At 42.8% G+C, this 18,226-nt stretch overlaps 3 protein-coding genes across 4 annotated transcripts in view; 2 read left to right on the top strand and 1 right to left on the bottom strand.

Annotated features, from left to right (window-relative positions):
- Positions 1-2,760, top strand: part of LOC105493999 (BPI fold containing family C) — a 60,952-nt gene extending 58,192 nt beyond the window's left edge. The window contains exons 16-17 of one of the 2 annotated variants that reach the window (XM_071080481.1): positions 584-660; positions 2,164-2,760. In XM_071080481.1, the coding sequence (XP_070936582.1) occupies positions 584-660; positions 2,164-2,286 (200 nt within the window). In that variant the 3' untranslated portion in view covers positions 2,287-2,760. The remainder of the gene's footprint in view (positions 1-583; positions 661-2,163) is intronic. The other variant, XM_011762048.3, reaches the window with a different exon arrangement.
- LOC105494000 (F-box protein 7) overlaps positions 1-4,269 on the bottom strand; it is an 86,773-nt gene extending 82,504 nt beyond the window's left edge. Inside the window, exon 1 of the mRNA XM_011762052.3 lies at positions 3,736-4,269. Within this exon, the coding sequence (XP_011760354.2) occupies positions 3,736-3,790 (55 nt within the window). The 5' untranslated portion in view covers positions 3,791-4,269. The remainder of the gene's footprint in view (positions 1-3,735) is intronic.
- A 79-nt stretch (positions 4,270-4,348) lies between these two features.
- The window catches only part of LOC105493998 (RNA 2',3'-cyclic phosphate and 5'-OH ligase), a 25,934-nt gene continuing 12,056 nt past the window's right edge, over positions 4,349-18,226 (top strand). Inside the window, exons 1-6 of the mRNA XM_011762045.2 lie at positions 4,349-4,533; positions 7,752-7,830; positions 9,826-9,893; positions 11,285-11,384; positions 16,738-16,894; positions 17,800-17,956. Of these exons, the coding sequence (XP_011760347.1) occupies positions 4,441-4,533; positions 7,752-7,830; positions 9,826-9,893; positions 11,285-11,384; positions 16,738-16,894; positions 17,800-17,956 (654 nt within the window). The 5' untranslated portion in view covers positions 4,349-4,440. The remainder of the gene's footprint in view (positions 4,534-7,751; positions 7,831-9,825; positions 9,894-11,284; positions 11,385-16,737; positions 16,895-17,799; positions 17,957-18,226) is intronic.

Genomic DNA, 18,226 nt, shown 5'->3' with positions numbered 1-18,226 from the left:
TTTCAAAATACACATTGGGCAGGCTAAAAATGGACAGCATTTCTCTACTGTCCAAATGAACATAATTGTAAGTGCATTTTTTATTAATCACGGATTAATGAGCAATTCTTCCAGGAAAATTCTAGGGACATATCAGAGAGATGCAAATGTGGAACCAGGGAGAATGAAAAGATCAATTATTAAAAAGCTATCCATGCTGGGCGCGGTGGCTCATGCCTATAATCCCAGAACTCTGGGAGGCCAAGGCAGGCAGATTACCTGTGGTCAGGAGTTCGAGACCAGCCTGGCCGACATGGTGAAACCCCATCTCTACTAAAAATACAAAAATCTTAGCCAGGCATGGTGGTGGGCATCTGTAATCTGAGCTACTCAGAAGGCTGAGGCAGGAGAATCGCCTGAACCTGGGAGGCGGAGGTTGCAGTGAGCCAAGATCATGCCATTACATTCCAGCCTGGGCAACAAGAGCAAAACTCCATCTTAAAAAAAAAAAAAAAAAAAAGGTGTCAGTCAGTCTCTTACTAAAAAGCTTGCTAAAACCTCTGTGCTTGTGCCCAATTATTTTATGTCTTGTTCTATATTTTAGCAAAATTGCAGCAAGGATTTCCTCTGCCCAATCCGCACAAAATCTCATTCGTCAATTCAGATATTGAAGTTCTTGAGGTAAGAATGCAAATCTCACCTCTTAACTGACTCATTTCTTTTTATAGTAGACTAAGCCTCCTCCTGTTTTGCTTGTTGTTGTTGTTTTTGTCCTGCTTTGCTTTTTCCCAGACCAAGGAATTTTATAAACATGTTTAGCTCTTAAATTACAATTAACAGAAAGTATTTACAGTTGAGTTTAAAAATCAGACCAAGATCAATTCCACTTAGCAGCCAAATCCACAGTACAAGAAGATGCCCTTTAGCACGCTTTATTTTATTTATTCCACAAGACGATGTGTGAGGCTGGGATTATTACTCCCATTTTACAGATGAGGAAAGTAGGACTCATAGAGAAGTGGCTCAGGCAGCTGGAAAGGAGCATGGCTGGGACAGGACTGGCTCTTCTGATTCTCGCAGTCAGATGACTTTCCCCTGAACCAAAGACACCCCTCTGAGTTCAGGAATCGAATTGTTTTCTGGCTAATTATTATGAACTCACTTCAGAATACCTTTTTTTCTTTCTTTCTTTCTTTTTGTCATTGTTGTTTGTTTGGGGAGGTAGAAATATGTTTCTAAAGGAATTCTCCAATCCTGTACAGTCCAGGGGTCCCCAACACCCAGGCCTAGGACCTGTCTGGGTGTGTGGCCTGTTAGGAACTTGGCTGCACAGCTAGAGGTGAGCCGCCGACGAGGGAGCATTACTGCCTGAGCTCCGCCTCCTATTAGATCATCAGCAGCATTAGATTCTCATGGGAGCACAAACCCTATAGTGAACTGTGTGTGTGAGGGGTCTAGGTTGCACGCTCCTTATGAGAATCTAACTAATGCCTGATGATCTGAGGTGGAACAGTTTCATCCTGAAACCATCCACCAATCCCAGTCAGTGGAAAAAGTGTCTTCCATGAAACCGGTTGCTGGTGTCAATAAGGCTGGGGACCGCTGCCCTACACTACCCCATATGCTCTCCCATCTCCCTGTTTCTCCCCCACTGCTTCTACAATGGCTAAGTCACATCAGGTGACAGTACTCCAACATGGCCTTTCCTTTGTCTGGGGCGTTCACAAAGCAGGGCAAGGGTAGAGGAGGCCCTGCCTCTGTAGGACCTGGTAAAGAAACCATCTCTCAGTCGGGCATGGTGGCTCATGTGTGTAATCCCAGCACTTTGGGAGGCTGAGGTGGGCGGATCACTTAAGGTCAGGAGTTCGAGACCAGCCTAGCCAAAATGGTGAAACCTTGTCCTACTAAAAATACAAAAATTAGCTGGGTGTGGTGGCATACGCCTCTAGTCCCAGCTGCTCAGGAGACTAAGAATCACTTGAACCCAAGAGGCAGAGAATCACTTGAACCCATGAGGCGGAGCTTGCGAGATTACACCACTGCACTCCAGCCTGGGTGACAGCCTTTGGGACTCCATCTCAAAAATTAAAATAATAAAAAAAGAAGCCAGCTGTTCCTCACTCCTCAGACAAACCCAGACATGCCCAAGGTTTGATGTTATCTTCATTGTCATATCCTTTCCAGGGTTTCCTTTTGATTTCCACCGACCTGAAGTATGAAACATCCTCAAAGCAGCAGCCAAGTTTCCATGGTTGGGAAGGTCTGAACCTGATAAGTGGACAGTGGAGGGGGAAGTCAGCCCCTTGATTGCCAGTTTGCAATTCACCCCGGGAAGTAAATGGTCCTTAACCCCACAACTACTGTAAACCCAGAAGGGGAAGACAGTATACACTGGAATTGTAAAGCCCTTGTGAATTGCTTAGGTAGAAGGTTTTCTTTCTCAAGCCTTCAGGAACCCAGAATAAGGCAGAATGTGTTAAAGGGCTAAATAGAGGTGTATGAATGTGAGTGTATGCATGCCGCGTGTGCTTGTGTTTATGTTTGTTTGGGGCAAGAAAGATTCTAGGAACAAGAGCTAGGCATGTACTTCTGACCAGGTGGGTAAGAAACTCTTAAGTCTGTATTTGTATTGGTCATTCTCAGTGGAGATCCCTTAGGCCCTCTAGGGGTTTTCCCCTACCTGCATATTGGATTTCATGTTTTATATTCACTGTTACTGTCTTCTGTGTTTAATTAAAATTGTTTTCTATCAACTTCAATCTTGGTTTTTTTATTTGAGAAATGTCCTGCCCTGAATTTTTAAAAAATGAAATAAGAGGCCAGCCACAGTAGGTCATGCCTGTAATCTCAGCACTTTGGGAGGTCAAAATGGGTGGATCAGGGGTCAAGAGGTCGAGACTATCCTGGCCAACATGGTGAAACCTAGCTCTACTAAAAGTACAAAAATTAGCTGGGAGTGGTGGCACGAACCTGTAGTCCCAGCTACTTGGGAGGCTGAGGCAGGAGAATCGCTGGAACCTGGGAGGTGGAGTTTGCAGTGAGCCAAGATGGTGCCAGTGCACTCCAGCCTGGCAACAGAGTGAGACTCCGTCTCAATAAAATAAAATAAAAAATAGAAAAGGGAAGAGACCTAAGGTTGCACAGACGTCAAGGCTTGATTTTAAAAGAGAATTCTTTATGTCTGAAATCTTTCCAAGAAACAGGGTAACCACAGGAAACTCTAAAAGTTGCATCACTTCAAGCTTTAGGATTTTTCACCCACCACAGATTCAGTGAAATGGCAGTGTGGAGTACTAAACTCAGACAATTCATAATTGAGAATGATATCAATGTGTCAGAGCACCTAATCAGTGGGGAGAAATTGGGGCAGAAGAGAAGAAGACCGGAACCAGTGTAGGTAATGCGATAAATGAATGTAAACTACATACTGGTTTTTTTTGCAGCACTTACAGTCTAGTGGGGGAATGGAAGGAGAGCTGTTTACAGAGTGCTTGCCGTGTGCCAAACCCTGTGCTGATTACTCCTCCGGTGTCACTTCATTTAGCCTTCTACTCAAGAAAGAAGTATGATCCCATTTTAGAGATGATGAAACAGAGATAAGAAGGGTTAATCACACCAAGCCAGTAAATGGCACAGATAGAAATGGAATCTTGCAAGTCTTTCTAATCCCAAAGTTGCAGTTGTTGACATGAGGCAGAACTCGAAACTGAAATCACTTAAAGCTCACTTACCACTATGAACAAGAGGCTCACTTACCACTATGAACAAGAAACATGGCGTATAAAAGCATGATTAAAGAGGTCTTGATCATCAAAGGATGCTAGACGGAGGAGTTCTGGCGATCCATAGGGCTGTGATTTGATCATTTTGTAGTACATGTCTGGCCATAATAGATGCATCCACAAATGTTTGTTAGAATAAACGATACGCTGCCATGCTTCATTCTTTAGGATGCTTCTTTCCGATAAAAAAAAAAGTTATTTGATGTATATCCAGATTCATTCCGAAACATAAATGTTCAGCTATGGTATTTATTCAAACAGGTTTTTCTTTCTCAGCTGCTGGCGTATCTTTTTCCCCTCCCAGCTGAGGTTGTAAACTCCAAGCCGATGCACCGGACCTGACCCAGACTCAAGGTGTTTTCATAAGCTGCAGAAAAGCGTCTCCAAAACAAAAGATAACTACATTAGAATTTAAACTCCTGGATTTCGCTTAGCTGTAGCTTAGAGGAAATCGACTAATAAAGATCCTAGCTATACACTAAAGGACAATGCAGCTTAACCAGAGGAAAGACGTTGGCCTGAAGAGTTTCGAGCCTCGGCGCTTGCCGTTGCTCATCCTGCTGCGGCGCTGGTCGCGCCTGCGCTTTGGTTGTTGGAAGGCGGTGCTCTGGGAAGCCGGACAACGCGGCAGCCGCTCTTCAAAGCCGAGCCGGGAGTTTTCGCTACCGTTGTCGCCGCCATGAGTCGCAACTATAATGATGAGCTGCAGTTCTTGGAAAAGATCAGTAAAAACTGCTGGAGGATCAAGAAGGGCTTCGTGCCCAACATGCAGGTAAGTCAGGAGAGTAAATGGCGGGGCCTTCCCTGCTCCGTCCCCGGCCCGGCCGGCGTCCACCGCGCCCTCTGGACCTCCCTCGACCACTGGGTCCGCCCCGGCCCCTTGCAGAGTTTCTCTCATCCCCTCCTTCTCCCCTCACGGTTCTGGGGCCGCCCAACTTGTTCCAGCACCACCTCCCGCCAGGAGAGGTCCCCGAACCACGAGGAGAAGCTAAGCGCAGTGGATACGGGGAATCCAAATAAATACGAAATTGGGGTTTCCAAAGCGTTTTCACAGATCAGTCTCATAAACGCATCGTGAGCTGGTTTACGTTCCTGGTCTTCAAGGTGGAAATTGCCAGCCCTGGGTTCATTTGCTAGGACTGGAATTCATCTCCTCTGAGTCATGCTGGTTATTTATATAACGTTTACAGACCTTTGTTCACTGAACCAAGTTTTCAGCATTCAGTATTCCATGTTGGTTTTTAATTAAGCGATGTCATTTCTTGCAGTAGCACAGGGGAGGGCCTGACTGATTTTAATACTTCACAGAAGGACCTCGAGGATCTGTCGGTGACATAGTTTCCTCTACCTACCTAGGAAGAAGCTCAGCCAGGACTTGATGTCCAGTTTACTAGTTTTTCCTCTGATGTCCCAAATGGAGACTTGAGGGCTTGGGATCATCAGACAGTTTAAAAGCCTGGGCTCTGTATCTCTCGGCCTTCATCACCATCTGTGCTCATATTTTTCATTAACGTGAAAAAAGAAAACGTTTGTGAAGTTTTGCAACGTATTTTTAAATAATTTTTGAAATCCCTGAAGATGCCAAGTAAATGCCTCAAAGGTTTACCGTCTCACGTCTTGGTAAACAGCTCCCAATAGCCACTCCCCTCTTTTATTCGGAATCAAAGCTTATTGAGTTTCCCTTGTGGGCAAGTCATTTACACTGAGGGAAGAAAAAGCCCACAGGGATAAATCTGTGTTCTATTTGCTGTTTGGCCACTTTCTTTGTATGGAAACCGATACCCTGAAGGAAGGAAACATAAGGGGAGCACAGTGGTTCATGGCCTGTAATCTCAACACTTTGGGAGGCCAAGGCGGGAAGATTCTTTGTGCTTAGAACTTCCAGACCTGTCTGGGCAATATAGTGGGACCGCGTCTCTACCAAAAAAAAATTTAATTAGCCAGGCGGGGTGGTGTGCACCACAGCTACTCAGGAGGCTGAGGCAGCGGGAGCCCTTTAGCCTGGGAGATCGAGGCTGCAGTGACCCGTGATCATTCTAAACTGCACTCCAGCCTGGGTGACAGAGTGAGTCTCAAATAAAAAAAAAAAAGAAAGAAAACACCATGACATGATCATCTGTAGGATCTAATAATACAGCCTTCATTATCTGGCAGGTGTTCTGACTTAGCCTTTGATGCACACACTGCTGCTCATTGATGGGGCAAGTCTAATTTTGCTAGGCAGTTCTAGTGTAAGTATGTATACAGCACTTTACTACCAACTTTTCTTTGGGAATAGAGACTTGGAATGTTGATGCATTGCTCTTAAAACGCTATTGACTTCTAAGCATGAATTGTGCTTCCCTCCTCATGGGAGCAGTGAATTTCACACGGATAATCATCTGTTACTAAATCTCCATTTCTCCCCCAAGGCTACCATCCACTTGTTGGACTAAAACTTTCTCTTTGTTCCCTTAAAACGCTTCCCTCCCATCTTTGTGTCATTTTTGCATTTGGCTCCTAAATGTTCTGCTGCACCAGTGATGTCTCTTGTCTTTAAAGAGCCAGCTCTGCAGGATCTCTGTGAAACCTCTCCCAGCTCCCTAGACTGTTGAGGCACTCCCTCATCAGATTCTTCCATAGCACTGTGTACTTAATGTTATGGCACTTGCTTCATTGCACTCTGATACTCTTATGAGAATATAAGGGCTGTATTGGCCGGGCGCGGTGGCTCACACACCTGTAATCCCAGCACTTCGGGAGGCCAAGACGGGCGGGTCACGAGGTCAGGAGATCGAGACTATCCTGGCTAACACCACGAAGTCTCTACAAAAATATTAGCCGGGCATGGTGGGGGGGGCGCCTGTAGTCCCAGCTACTTGGGAGGCTGAAGCAGGAGAATGGCGTGAACCCAGGAGACAGAGCTTGCAGTGAGCCGAGATTGTGCCACTGCACTCTAGCCTGGGCCACAGAGCGAGACTCAGTCTCAAAAAAAAAAAAGAAAAAAGAATATAAGAGCTGTATTGTGGTGTACTGGGAGCTCCTTGAAAGCAATTTTATCAATTTTATCATAGTCTTTGTATCTCCCCTAGTGCCCGGGACAGTGCTTCATGCATAGTAAATCCTCAGTTAATGTTTGGTGAATTAATAAATGTGACCCTTAAGAAATTGTACTGGAAACATTTTCCATCAGTGGGTATTAATTGTTATTTATGCAATGGTCGTGAAGTCATCTTTCTGATAAAAACTACATTCAGTTGATTAAGTGTTAAGTCTTTGGTTCTCCGTTACTGGACAGCTCCTTCAAAATATTTGACCTATGATAAAAATGTCCTGCTCTTTAGTGTTAAATAAGTATGTCGTCCATTGCCTTTTGTGTGCCGCCTCTATTGTCAAGCTTTAAAATTACGCAGATTTTTAAAAAAATTATATAGCTTATAGAACTGAGCACACAGCTACATCGCTGTATGTTAAATTTTTCTTCTCACTATTTACCTAACTAGAGATTTGTAAGTCACCACTAGAGCAAAATAAAGTGTAACTGGCTATTGGCTTAAACACAGAATAAATATACTAAGGTTAGATGACTATGTTTTATGTTTAGAATTTGAGTTTTTTATTGATCTGGGTTTTTTTTTTTTAATTTTCAAAAATCCATTGATATTTTTGAAGCTTGAGGATTAAGACCTTTGGGCTTTGTGAGAGCATAGTTGGAAGATTTTTCTTTATCACACAAAAAGATGCTTGATCTGTTGAATTCTTAAATGTGGTTTTGAGGGTATAAGAATAATTAAAACAATTAGTGAACATTGCAAAATTTTTCTTAAGATATATTTTATGATGGGAGCAGCTTGTAGCCTTTGATAGGAAGTTTTCTGCATGCTTAAGGTAATGTGAAAGTGTTTGGTAAAGAGTAAAGCACAGTAAAGATTGCATACAGCATATTCTGTCCAGTGCCTACACTTGCCACACATGTACTCACACATTGCTTTTCACTTTCCTTGGTACCAGGTTGAGGGCGTTTTCTACGTGAATGATGCTCTGGAGAAATTGATGTTTGAGGAATTAAGGAATGCCTGTCGAGGTGGTGGTAAGTACATTAGAGTGTCACTTGTATTAGTACAGTAGTGCCTTCCCTGTGGCCTGAAAAAGTGGTAACTCAATTACAATTTTGAAATATTGTCAGGGAGTGATTACAACTTAAGGTAAGACCGAAAGAACTTACTTATTTGTGATCACATTGTTAGCCAGTTGGCATTACAGAAAGGATTTGAAGCTGGGTGGAACTCGTTTCTCAGCTAACCTTGAACGGTAAGAGCAAGTGACCTACCATTTGTTTTACACTTACTATATTCCAGGCATTTTACTAGGTGCTTTGCTAGTTTATCTCATGTAATACTTGAAGTAACTCTAAAAGGAAGATATTATCTCCAGCTTATAGATGTGTAAGTCAGCTCAGTGAGGTTAAACGTAGTAACAGAAAACCAAACACTGAATGTTCTCACTTGTGAGTGGGAGTTGAACATTGAGAACACATGGATACAGGGAGGGGAACATCACACACCGGGGCCTGTCAGGGTATTGGGGGCTACAGGAGGGATAGCATTAGGAGAAATAGCTAATGTAGATGACAGGTTGATGGGTGCAGCAAACCACCATGGCACATGTATACCTATGTAACAAACCTGCACATTCTGCACATGTACCCTAGAACTTAAAGTATAATAACAAAAAGTTTTAAATTTTAATTTGCCCAAGGTCACAGCTTTTTGATGACAGCCAGAATTCAGATCCAGTAATGCCTGATTTTAAAGACAGTGTTCTTAACCAGTACACTAATTAGGCTTACTGAACTTCGGTTGTCTCATCCATAAAACAGGAATCATTACACCTATCTTGCAGGGCTGCAGCAAGATTTAGAGATAAAATGCGTGAAGCTCTATGATAATCTGATGGTGATAGTGTAGAAATCATCTAGTGTTGGGCCGGGCACAGTGGCTCACGCCTGTAATCCCAGCACTTTGGGAGGCCGAGGTGGGCGGATTATGAGGTCAGGAGATCAAGACCATCCTGGCTAACACGGTGAAACCCCATCTCTACTGAAAATACAAAAAAATTATCCGGGCATGGTGGCGGGCACCTGTAGTCCCAGCTACTCAGGAGGCTGAGGCAGGAGAATGGTGTGAACCCGGGAGGCGGAGCTTGCAGTGAGTGGAGATCGAGCCACTGCTCTCCAGCCTGGGCAACAGAGTGAGATTCCATCTCAAAAAAAAAAAAAAAAGAAATCGTCTAGAGTTACCCCTTTCATTTTTTTAGATCAGCAAACTAAAGCCTTCCCTCCCCAACCAGGGTATGCTCACTTGTCTAAAATAACACAGCTGCCAAGTGGCAGAAATGGGACTGGAGCCCTGTATCCCTTCATTCTCAATCCAGTGTTTTCCAGAGCTTCCACATTGCCCTTCTTTGTCACTTAGAATAAACCAGCATTGATTTTCTTTATCAAGGGAACTACTGAAAGAATACTTTTTTCAGGCCAGGTGCCCTGGCTCACGCCTGTAATCCCAGCACTTTGGGAGGCCGAGGCAGGTGGATCACGAGGTCGGGAGTTCGAGACCAGCCTGACCAACATGGTGAAACACCATCTTTACTAAAAATACAAAAGTTAGCTGGGTGTGGTGGCCCACGTCTGTAATCCCAGCTACTCAGGAGGCTGAGGCAGGAGAACTGCTTGAACCTGGGGGGTGGAGGTTGCAGTGAACCAAGATTAAAAAAAAAAATTTTTTTTCAGATATTAATAACGTAAAATTTGGTATTTGTATTTTACATCCCAGTACAACATTTGCAAGCAGCCTTCTCATGGTATATGCAGAACACTGACAGCACATTTGTGGCTATCTTTCCTGTTTGTCTGCTTCCTTCTTGAAGAAGCTCCCTTCCACCTTGCATCTCAAATATCTTTCTAGACTTTGTTGTCTTAGTAGCCCTGATGACTACCTCTTCATGTTATACAGTCTAGAAACGTGAATATAATTAATGCTAAAACTCAAGTGTGTTGTCTTTTCTAATACCCAATTTTTGTCTTCAGGTGTTGGTGGCTTCTTGCCAGCCATGAAACAGATTGGCAACGTGGCAGCCCTGCCTGGAATTGTTCATGTAAGTCCGAGTTCAGAGCTTTAATCATTTATATTTCTTAAAGTCCATTGAATGGATGAATGGCCATGCCTGATAATGGTGTCATTTAGACAATGACCTTTGGACAGCCCGACATAACCGTGAAGCCCGGCTCAGTGGCTCATGCCACCCGCAACAGTTTGGGAGTCCAAGATGGAAGGATTGCATGAGCCCGGGAGTTCAAGACTAGTGTGGGCAACATGGCAAGACCCTGTCTATACAAAAAAAATTAGCCAGGTGTGATGTCACATGCTTGTAGTCCCAGCTACTCAGAATGCTGAGTGGGAGGATCACTTGAGCTCAGGAGTTCCACACTGCAGTGAGCCATGAATCACGCCCCTGCACTTTTAGCGTGGACGACAAAGTGAGACCCTGTCCCTAAAAATAAAAATAAATAACCATGGACCTAAAGAAATAATTGAATCTGGATGGCATTTCAGTTTCTGGATGCCTTTGGTTAGAATCTATAAGTGTTCAAGAACCTTTGAAGTAGTTTTTATGTTTTGTTTCTTTATCATGGTGACATCATTATTCCTGGATCAGTGCACCTCCATTGTAGGTTTCATTGTAAGTTTCACTTCATTGTTTCAATGTAAGTTTCATTTGGTTGTAAGTTTCACTTCCCATACAGAGGATCATTGAAGAAGAAATGCAAGGAGTTTAAGGGTTAGCACTGAGGGGGAGGAAGAGAGGACAGCATAGCCCCCAGCAGTCTAACATTCATATTCTATCATTAGAGGTAGATGTTGAAAATCGATCTATTCGGCAGACATTTTTGAGGTCTTTATGCCAGTTACCATGTTGGGCACTTGGTAGAGGGAATGAAATGGTATGGCTTGTGTATATAAGGAAGTTGTTAGTGTCTGGGTGTCTGCATGTCTGCTGTGTTTGACCTGCATGCTTCCTGGGTCAGGGTCCTTTCCTAGGCTCCGCATATGGGAAGTCTATAGTATTTATACCATCAAATGGATTACATTTGGCTGTGATTACTTAAACTGATGACCTCTATAAATCAGTTATTTTCCTCTTAACCTGACAAACCAACATTTGTCAGTGTCTTAATATTATTTTTAAAATGTAATAGTACATTAAACTTAGTATGTGTTACTCCTGTATCATGTTATTTTGAGGCTTTTCTGTTTTGGATTTCCTTAACATTCAGATCTTATAAAAAGGTGTTTTTCTCACCGTATTTAGCTTTGTGATTAGGAGTTCTTACGATTTCCCTGAATAGAGAAGATTTTGTGAAACCACAGTCTTAATTTAGGGAAAGCTTCAGCCTGCAGCCTCTTTGAGAATCAGTGTCAGGTCCATCAGGGCAACCAGGGTGGCAGGTCAAGACACTTGTATTTCACTTTCTAATTCTCTTTCAGCGATCTATTGGGCTTCCTGATGTCCATTCAGGATATGGATTTGCTATTGGGAACATGGCAGCCTTTGATATGAATGACTCTGAAGCAGTGGTATCCCCAGGTAAGATTACTGTGCACATCTGCTGTTAAGTGTGTAGCTTTGGCCAGGCACGGTGGTTCACGTCTGTAACCCCAGCACTTTGGGAGACCGAGGCAGGTGGATCACGAGGTCAAAAGATCGAAACCATCTTGGCCAACATGGTGAAACCCTGTGTCTCTACTAAAAATAGAAAAATTAGCTGGGAGTGGTGATGTACACGTGTAGTCCCAGCTGCTTGGGAGGCTGAGGCAGGAGAATCACTTGAACCCAGCAGTCAGAGGTTGCAGTGAGCTGAAATTGCGCCGCTGTACTCCAGCCTGGTGACAGAGCAAGACTGCGTCTCAAAAAAAAAAAAAAGTGTAGCTTCTCTCTATGGACCATAGCCTTTGTGAAACAGAGCACTTCTCTCCATGTGCATGACTGAGTCTCATCATGTTCTGTCATTTTTCTTTGAGGCTATTACAACATCAAGCAAAGCATATTTTCAGTGAAAATTTTGGGAGGCTCCTACCAAACATCATGGTATTCAGGCTTTGGCTACAAAACAAACTGGGAATTTTTTTTTATCTTTGTAACTCAGTTACCCCATGGACACATCATGTCTAATAATGTTAATGACCATAGAGTGTTAGTAGATTAGATGAGTTTAACTGTGTAAAATATTTAAAACAGTGCTAAGCACATAGAACATATTCAGTAATATTGTCATTGTTATTTAGTGATAACATTGAATATACAGAAGGCTGTACATGCCTTCTGCTGTGGTTATGGGGTGCTTTCAATGAATATTCTATACCAGAAATATCTTTGCTGTTAAAGAGTGTGCATTTAGAAATGAAGTTTAAATGACATCTTGAGAGTTCTGCTTCTAGCAGTGGTGGATTGGGTTGTTTCAGACCAATCCCTGCTGAAAATAATGAGAAAAGTTGGGTAAAAAACGTTTTCTGAAATCTGTTTGAAGGCACAGAAAATCTTCTAAGGCAGGAAGAATTTGCGAGGTCAACATCTAGAGGAAAAGAAGAAAAAGGTCCAGATATGTGAGCCCTACATGTAGGGCTGTTTTGAGATGACTGCAAATTTCAGTCAATAAGAATATACATGATTTGAATGATCCAACAACAAACTTGACACTTGACCTCTAATATACATGTGTGGTTGTGTGTGTGTGGTGCACTTGCATTGCAGTGCAGCCAAGCAGTGCAGAGTATACATTTTTTTCAAATGCACAGTTTACCAAAACTCACCACATGCTGAGCCGTAAAGCAGGCCATCAAATTTCAAAGCATTGAAATCATACAGACCAGGCCGGGTGCGGTGCCTCAAGCCTGTAATTCCAGCACTTTGGGAGGCCGAGACGGGTGGATCACGAGGTCAGGAGACCGAGACCATCCTGGCTAACATGGTGAAACCCTGTCTCTACTAAAAAAAAAAAAAATACAAAAAACTAGCCGGGCGAGGTGGCGGGCGCCTGTAGTCCCAGCTACTCGGGAGGCTGAGGCAGGAGAATGGCGTGAACCCGGGAGGCGGAGCTTGCAGTGAGCCGAGATCCGGCCACTGCACTCCAGCGTGGGCGACAGAGCGAGACTCTGTCTCAAAAATAAAAAAAAGAAAGAAAAAAAAAAGAAATCATATAGACCAGCAGTTCTCAAACTTTTTGCACTCGGGACCACTTTAGTAAAAATTATTGAGGATTGATCTCAGACTCTTATCAATGTTTATCTTATTAAAAATTAAAACAAATGTTTTTAAGACGAATATATACCTGTCTCATTATCCATTAGAACGAAGATGTTATGTCATATAGCTTCTGAGAAATCTCACTGTACAGTCATGGGAGAATATGAATAAAATAGACAAATAATGTCTGAGTATTATAAAATGAATCTTACACACCTGAAATGGTCTTCCCCCTCGCCCCCACCCCAGGGTCTCTGGACCATGCTAAAGAATCCACTCATATAAGAGGGTATTTTCTGACCACAGGGGAATTAAATTAGAAATCATTTAAATAAAAACTAGACCTAGCACTTTGGGAGGCCAAGGCGGGTGGATGGCTTGAGCTCAGGAGTTTGAGACCAGCCAGGGGCAACATGACAAAACCCCATCTCTAAAAAAAAATACAAAAAATTAGCCAGGCATGGGGGCATACACCTGTAGTGCCAGCTACTTGGGAGGGCCAAGGTGGGAGAATCACTTGGGCCCGGGAAGCAGAGGTTGCAGTGAGCTGAGATCGCGCCACTGCCCTCCAGCCTGGGCGACAGAGTGAGACCCTGTCTCAAAACAAAAAAACTAGAAAAAGTTTGGGAGGCCAAAGCAGGAGGATCACGTAAGACCAGAAGTTTGAAACCAGCCTGCACAACACAGGGAGACCCCCATCTCTACAAAAAGTTTTAAAATAGCTGGGTATGGTGGTGCACACCTGTAGTCCTAGCTACTCGTAAGGCTGAATCCAGAGAACCAGTTGAACCCAGGAATTTGAGGCTACAGTGAACTACGATACACTACTGCACTAGTCTGGCGTAATCTCAAAAAAGTATCTCAAAAAAGAAAATCCATATATTTGGAAATTAGTATGCTTTTAAATAACCCATGAGTCAAAAACAAAACAATGGAAATGAGAAAAAACTAATGTAAGTAGAAGATACTTATGTCTAAAAATTGACATTGAGTTGAATAAAGGAAACCCTTGTATGCTATTGGAGGGAGTGTAAATTGGCACAGCCATTATGGTAAACAGTATGGAGATTCCTCAAAAAATTGAAAATAGATCCGTATGATCCAGCAATCCCATCACTGGGTGTATATCCAAAGGAAATGAAATCAGTATCCAAAGAGATACCTGCCCTCCCATGTTCATTGTAGCATAGTTCACAGTAGTCAAGATTTGGAAACAGCCTGAATGCATTATTCAACCTTAATAAAGAAAGAAATCAATCTTTTAAAATCGAAGGGAAAAGACAGGGAATCCTGCCATTGACTACAGCATGGATGAAACTAGAGGATATGCTGAGAAATAGGCCAGACACAGAAAGGAAAATACGACATGATTTTGCCCATATGTGCAATCTAAAAATGTTAAACTCACAGAGAGTAGAGTGGTGCTAACAGGGTGGATGTCAGTCAGAGTATACAGAATTTCAGTTTTAAGATGAATGAGTTCTGGAAATCTAATGCATAACGTAGTGACTGTAGTTAATAATAATATATTGTAATAGTATATTGTATTACTTTTAATGGCAAAAACCACAATTACTTTTGCACCAGCCTAATACTTATAGTCCCAGGCAATTGAGAGGCTGAGGTGGGAAGATAGCTTGAGCCTGGGAGCTGGAGGCTTCAGCTGAGCTATGACCTAGCCTGGGCAACAGAGCAAGACCCTGTCTCTAAAATAATATATTGTGTACTTGACATTTTCTAAGAAAATAAATCTTAAGTGTTCTTACCAGAAAACAGAAGGGGAAGTAACTGTGAGATCATAAATATGTTAATTAGCTTGATTGTGGTAATTATTTTACAATGTAAATGTACATTGTGTACACCTAAATATATACAGTTTTTATTTACCATTTATTTGCCAGTCAGCTCTCAAGCTGGGGGGAAAATGATTTAAAACATACTTATGGGCCAGACGCGGTGGCTCATACCTGTAATTCCAGCACTTTGGGAAGCGGAGGCAGGAGGATCCCTTGAGCCCAGGAGTTTGAGACTAGTCTAGGCAACATGGTGAAAACCCATCCCTACAAAAAATACAAAAGTTAACCAGGCGTGGTGGCACACCTCTGTAGTCCCAGCTACTCAGGAGACTGAGGTGAGAGGATTGCTTGAACCCGGGAGGTCGAGGCTGGTATGAGCCATGATTACTCCACTGCACTTCAGCCTGGGTGACAGAATAAGACCCTGTCTCAAAAAAATAAAAGCCAGCAGGGCATGGTGGCTCACGCCTGTAATCCCAGCACTTTGGGAGGTGGGAGACCATTCTGGCCAACATGGTGAAACCGCATCTCTACTAAATATAAAAAAAATGAGCTGGGTGTGGTGGTGCACACCTGTAATCCTAGCTACTCGGGAGGCTGAGGCAGGAGAATCACTTGAACGCAGGAGGCAGAGGTTGCAGTGAGCCGAGATCGCGCCTCTGTACTCCAGCCTGGTGACCGAGTGAGACTCTGTCTCAAAAATAAAAATGAAAAATCAAAGTACTTATGTCTAAAATTTTGAGGTTACTGTCCTTTTTGAATGGAAACATGCAGCCTTAAATGCACAAATTAGGAAAGAAGAAAGGCTGGAATATCAGTGATCTTAGAAAGCTAAAGAAAGAACAACAAATTATACCCTAAGAAAGTAGAAAGATGGAAATAATTAGGAGTAAAATTAATGAAATGAAAAGTTATATGATAGAAAGGACCAAGAAAGGCAAAAGTTGGTTATTTGAAAAGACTGAAAAAAAATTCATGAACCTCTGAAAACAGTGGTCAAGAGAAAAAGAGAGGCACATTTTGGTCTCTGTTTTACATGTTACTCAATGTTCATTGCTGCCTCCTTGGTCCATAAAGTGCCTTTAGTGTGTGTGTTATTTTAGATTATTTCGGTGTCATCAAGCTTTCCCCAGCAGAGAACCACTTTGTTGTCTACTTTAAAGCATAGTTGCCAGGCGCGGTGGCTCACGCCTGTAATCCCAGCACTTTGAGAGGCCAAGGCAGGTGGATCATGAGGTCAGGAGATCGAGACCATCCTGGCTGACATGGTGAAACCCCGTCTCTACTAAAAATATAAAAAGTTAGCCAGGCGGGGTGGCGGGCACCTGTAGTCCCAGCTACTCAGGAGGCTGAGGCAGGAGAATGGCGTGAACCCGGGAAGTGGAGCTTGCAGTGAGCGGAGATCATGCCACTGCACTCCAGCCCGGACGACAGAGTGAGACTCCATCTCAAAAAAAAAAAAAACAAAAAACAGTTATCTGTAAAAGAATGGGTATCTTTGGCCGGGTGCAGTGTGGCTCATGCCTGTAATCCCAGCACTTTGGGAGGCTGAGATGGGTGGATCACGAGGTCAGGAGGTTGAGACCATCCTGGCTAACATGGTGAAACCCCATCTCTACTAAAAAATACAAAAAATCATCCGGGCATGGTGGCGGGCGCCTGTAGTCCCAGCTACTCGGGAGGCTGAGACCAGAGAATGGCGCAAACCCAGGAGGCGGAGCTTGTAGTGAGCTGAGTTCGCGCCCCTGCACTCCAGCCTGGGTGACAAGGCGAGACTCCCTCTCAGAAAAAAAAAAAGAAAAAAAGAATGGGTATCTTTATAGCCCTATATCAATGGCAAGAAACTGCAGGTAACAATGCCTTACCAGCTGGTTTTGCTATAAGTTTTCTCTATTTTGTAGGTGGTGTCGGGTTTGACATCAACTGTGGTGTCCGCTTGCTAAGAACCAATTTAGATGAAAGTGATGTCCAGCCTGTGAAGGAGCAACTTGCCCAAGCTATGTTTGACCACATTCCTGTTGGGGTGGGATCAAAAGGTGTCATCCCAATGAATGCCAAGTAAGAGCACATGTTTCCAGTACATGATATGGGAGGGATAATAACCACATGACCTTCAACTTCCTTTCCAGTGCAGTACACTTGAGAGATGAGGATTGTTCAGTTACTTTTCAGGAAGTAGTAAGAATTGTTTTTTTAAGCATGACGTTCAGCCCATTTATTGGAGACATAAGTCAACTGATGTTGTAACAGCCTTCGACATTTGTGGATGTGTTTGTAATAACATCATATCCACCAATGTTTATGGAGCACTTTCTATGCTCAATCCAGGAAAAGTGTAGTTTTTCCTGGCAGTGTTTTAGATGTTTTAGATGAAGATTAAAGCTTGTACCCTCTAAGGATCTAATGTACGTGTACCTCAGCTTCAAAATGGAGGTGCAGTAAGCCATTCAGAACTTCTGTGAAGATGGGAAAAGAGCTTAAAATTTAACCTGTGTTGCCTGAGGGATTCTAGATACCTTCATTTATTTGACTGTAATTCTTCATAAATCATTAAGGTGTGTACCTGGTTGAATTAGTGGTTAGAGAGTGATAGCTGATTAAGGTTACAAAGTTGTTGATGTTGTTGTTTTTTGTCTACTTAATAACTACCTCATGGAATTCAGGATCAGAGAGGCAAAACTGAATATAAAAAAGATTTGAAAATTAACAAGTAGCCATATAAATGTCAAGTAGAACTACAATGATGTCTAATAGGGCATTTACCATTTTATATTGCAATTATTTATATGACTGCATTCCTCAAAAAACTAGTTACTGAGAGCTTAAACTTTGTATCTGACTTAAGGCCTGAAACACAGGCGATAGTAAATGTCAAGTTTTCCTCTGCCCTTTAAGATGTGATCATCCTTAGGTTTTGCTCTGCCTTGGTTGTGAAATGACTAGTACCTTTTATACTTATCCAGAGACTTGGAGGAGGCCTTGGAGATGGGGGTGGACTGGTCCTTAAGAGAAGGGTATGCCTGGGCTGAAGACAAGGAGCACTGCGAGGAGTATGGAAGGATGCTGCAAGCTGACCCCAATAAGGTTTCTGCAAGGGCTAAGAAAAGAGGCCTTCCTCAGGTAACTCACTTTGGAGGGGCAACATATTAATTATTTTTCATATTTTGTTTTTATTGGGGGAAATATCTATATCTTACATTTAGCAGACATATTCCCAGGTTTTTTTAATGGTATATCAAAAAATACAATTGGTTATGGTATATCAAAAAATACAATTGGTTTATGCTTCATTTTTATTCTAAAGAAACCATCAGGGATGGATACGGTGGCTCACACCCGCTTTGGGAGGCCAAGGAGGATCACTTGATAAAAAAGAGACTAGCCTGAGCA

The sequence above is a fragment of the Macaca nemestrina genome, chromosome 15 (genome assembly GCF_043159975.1).
Source record: "Macaca nemestrina isolate mMacNem1 chromosome 15, mMacNem.hap1, whole genome shotgun sequence".
Taxonomy (NCBI): domain Eukaryota; kingdom Metazoa; phylum Chordata; class Mammalia; order Primates; family Cercopithecidae; genus Macaca; species Macaca nemestrina.
The sequence above is the reverse complement of the archived record's forward strand: the minus strand, read 5'-3'. Positions and strand labels throughout refer to the sequence as shown.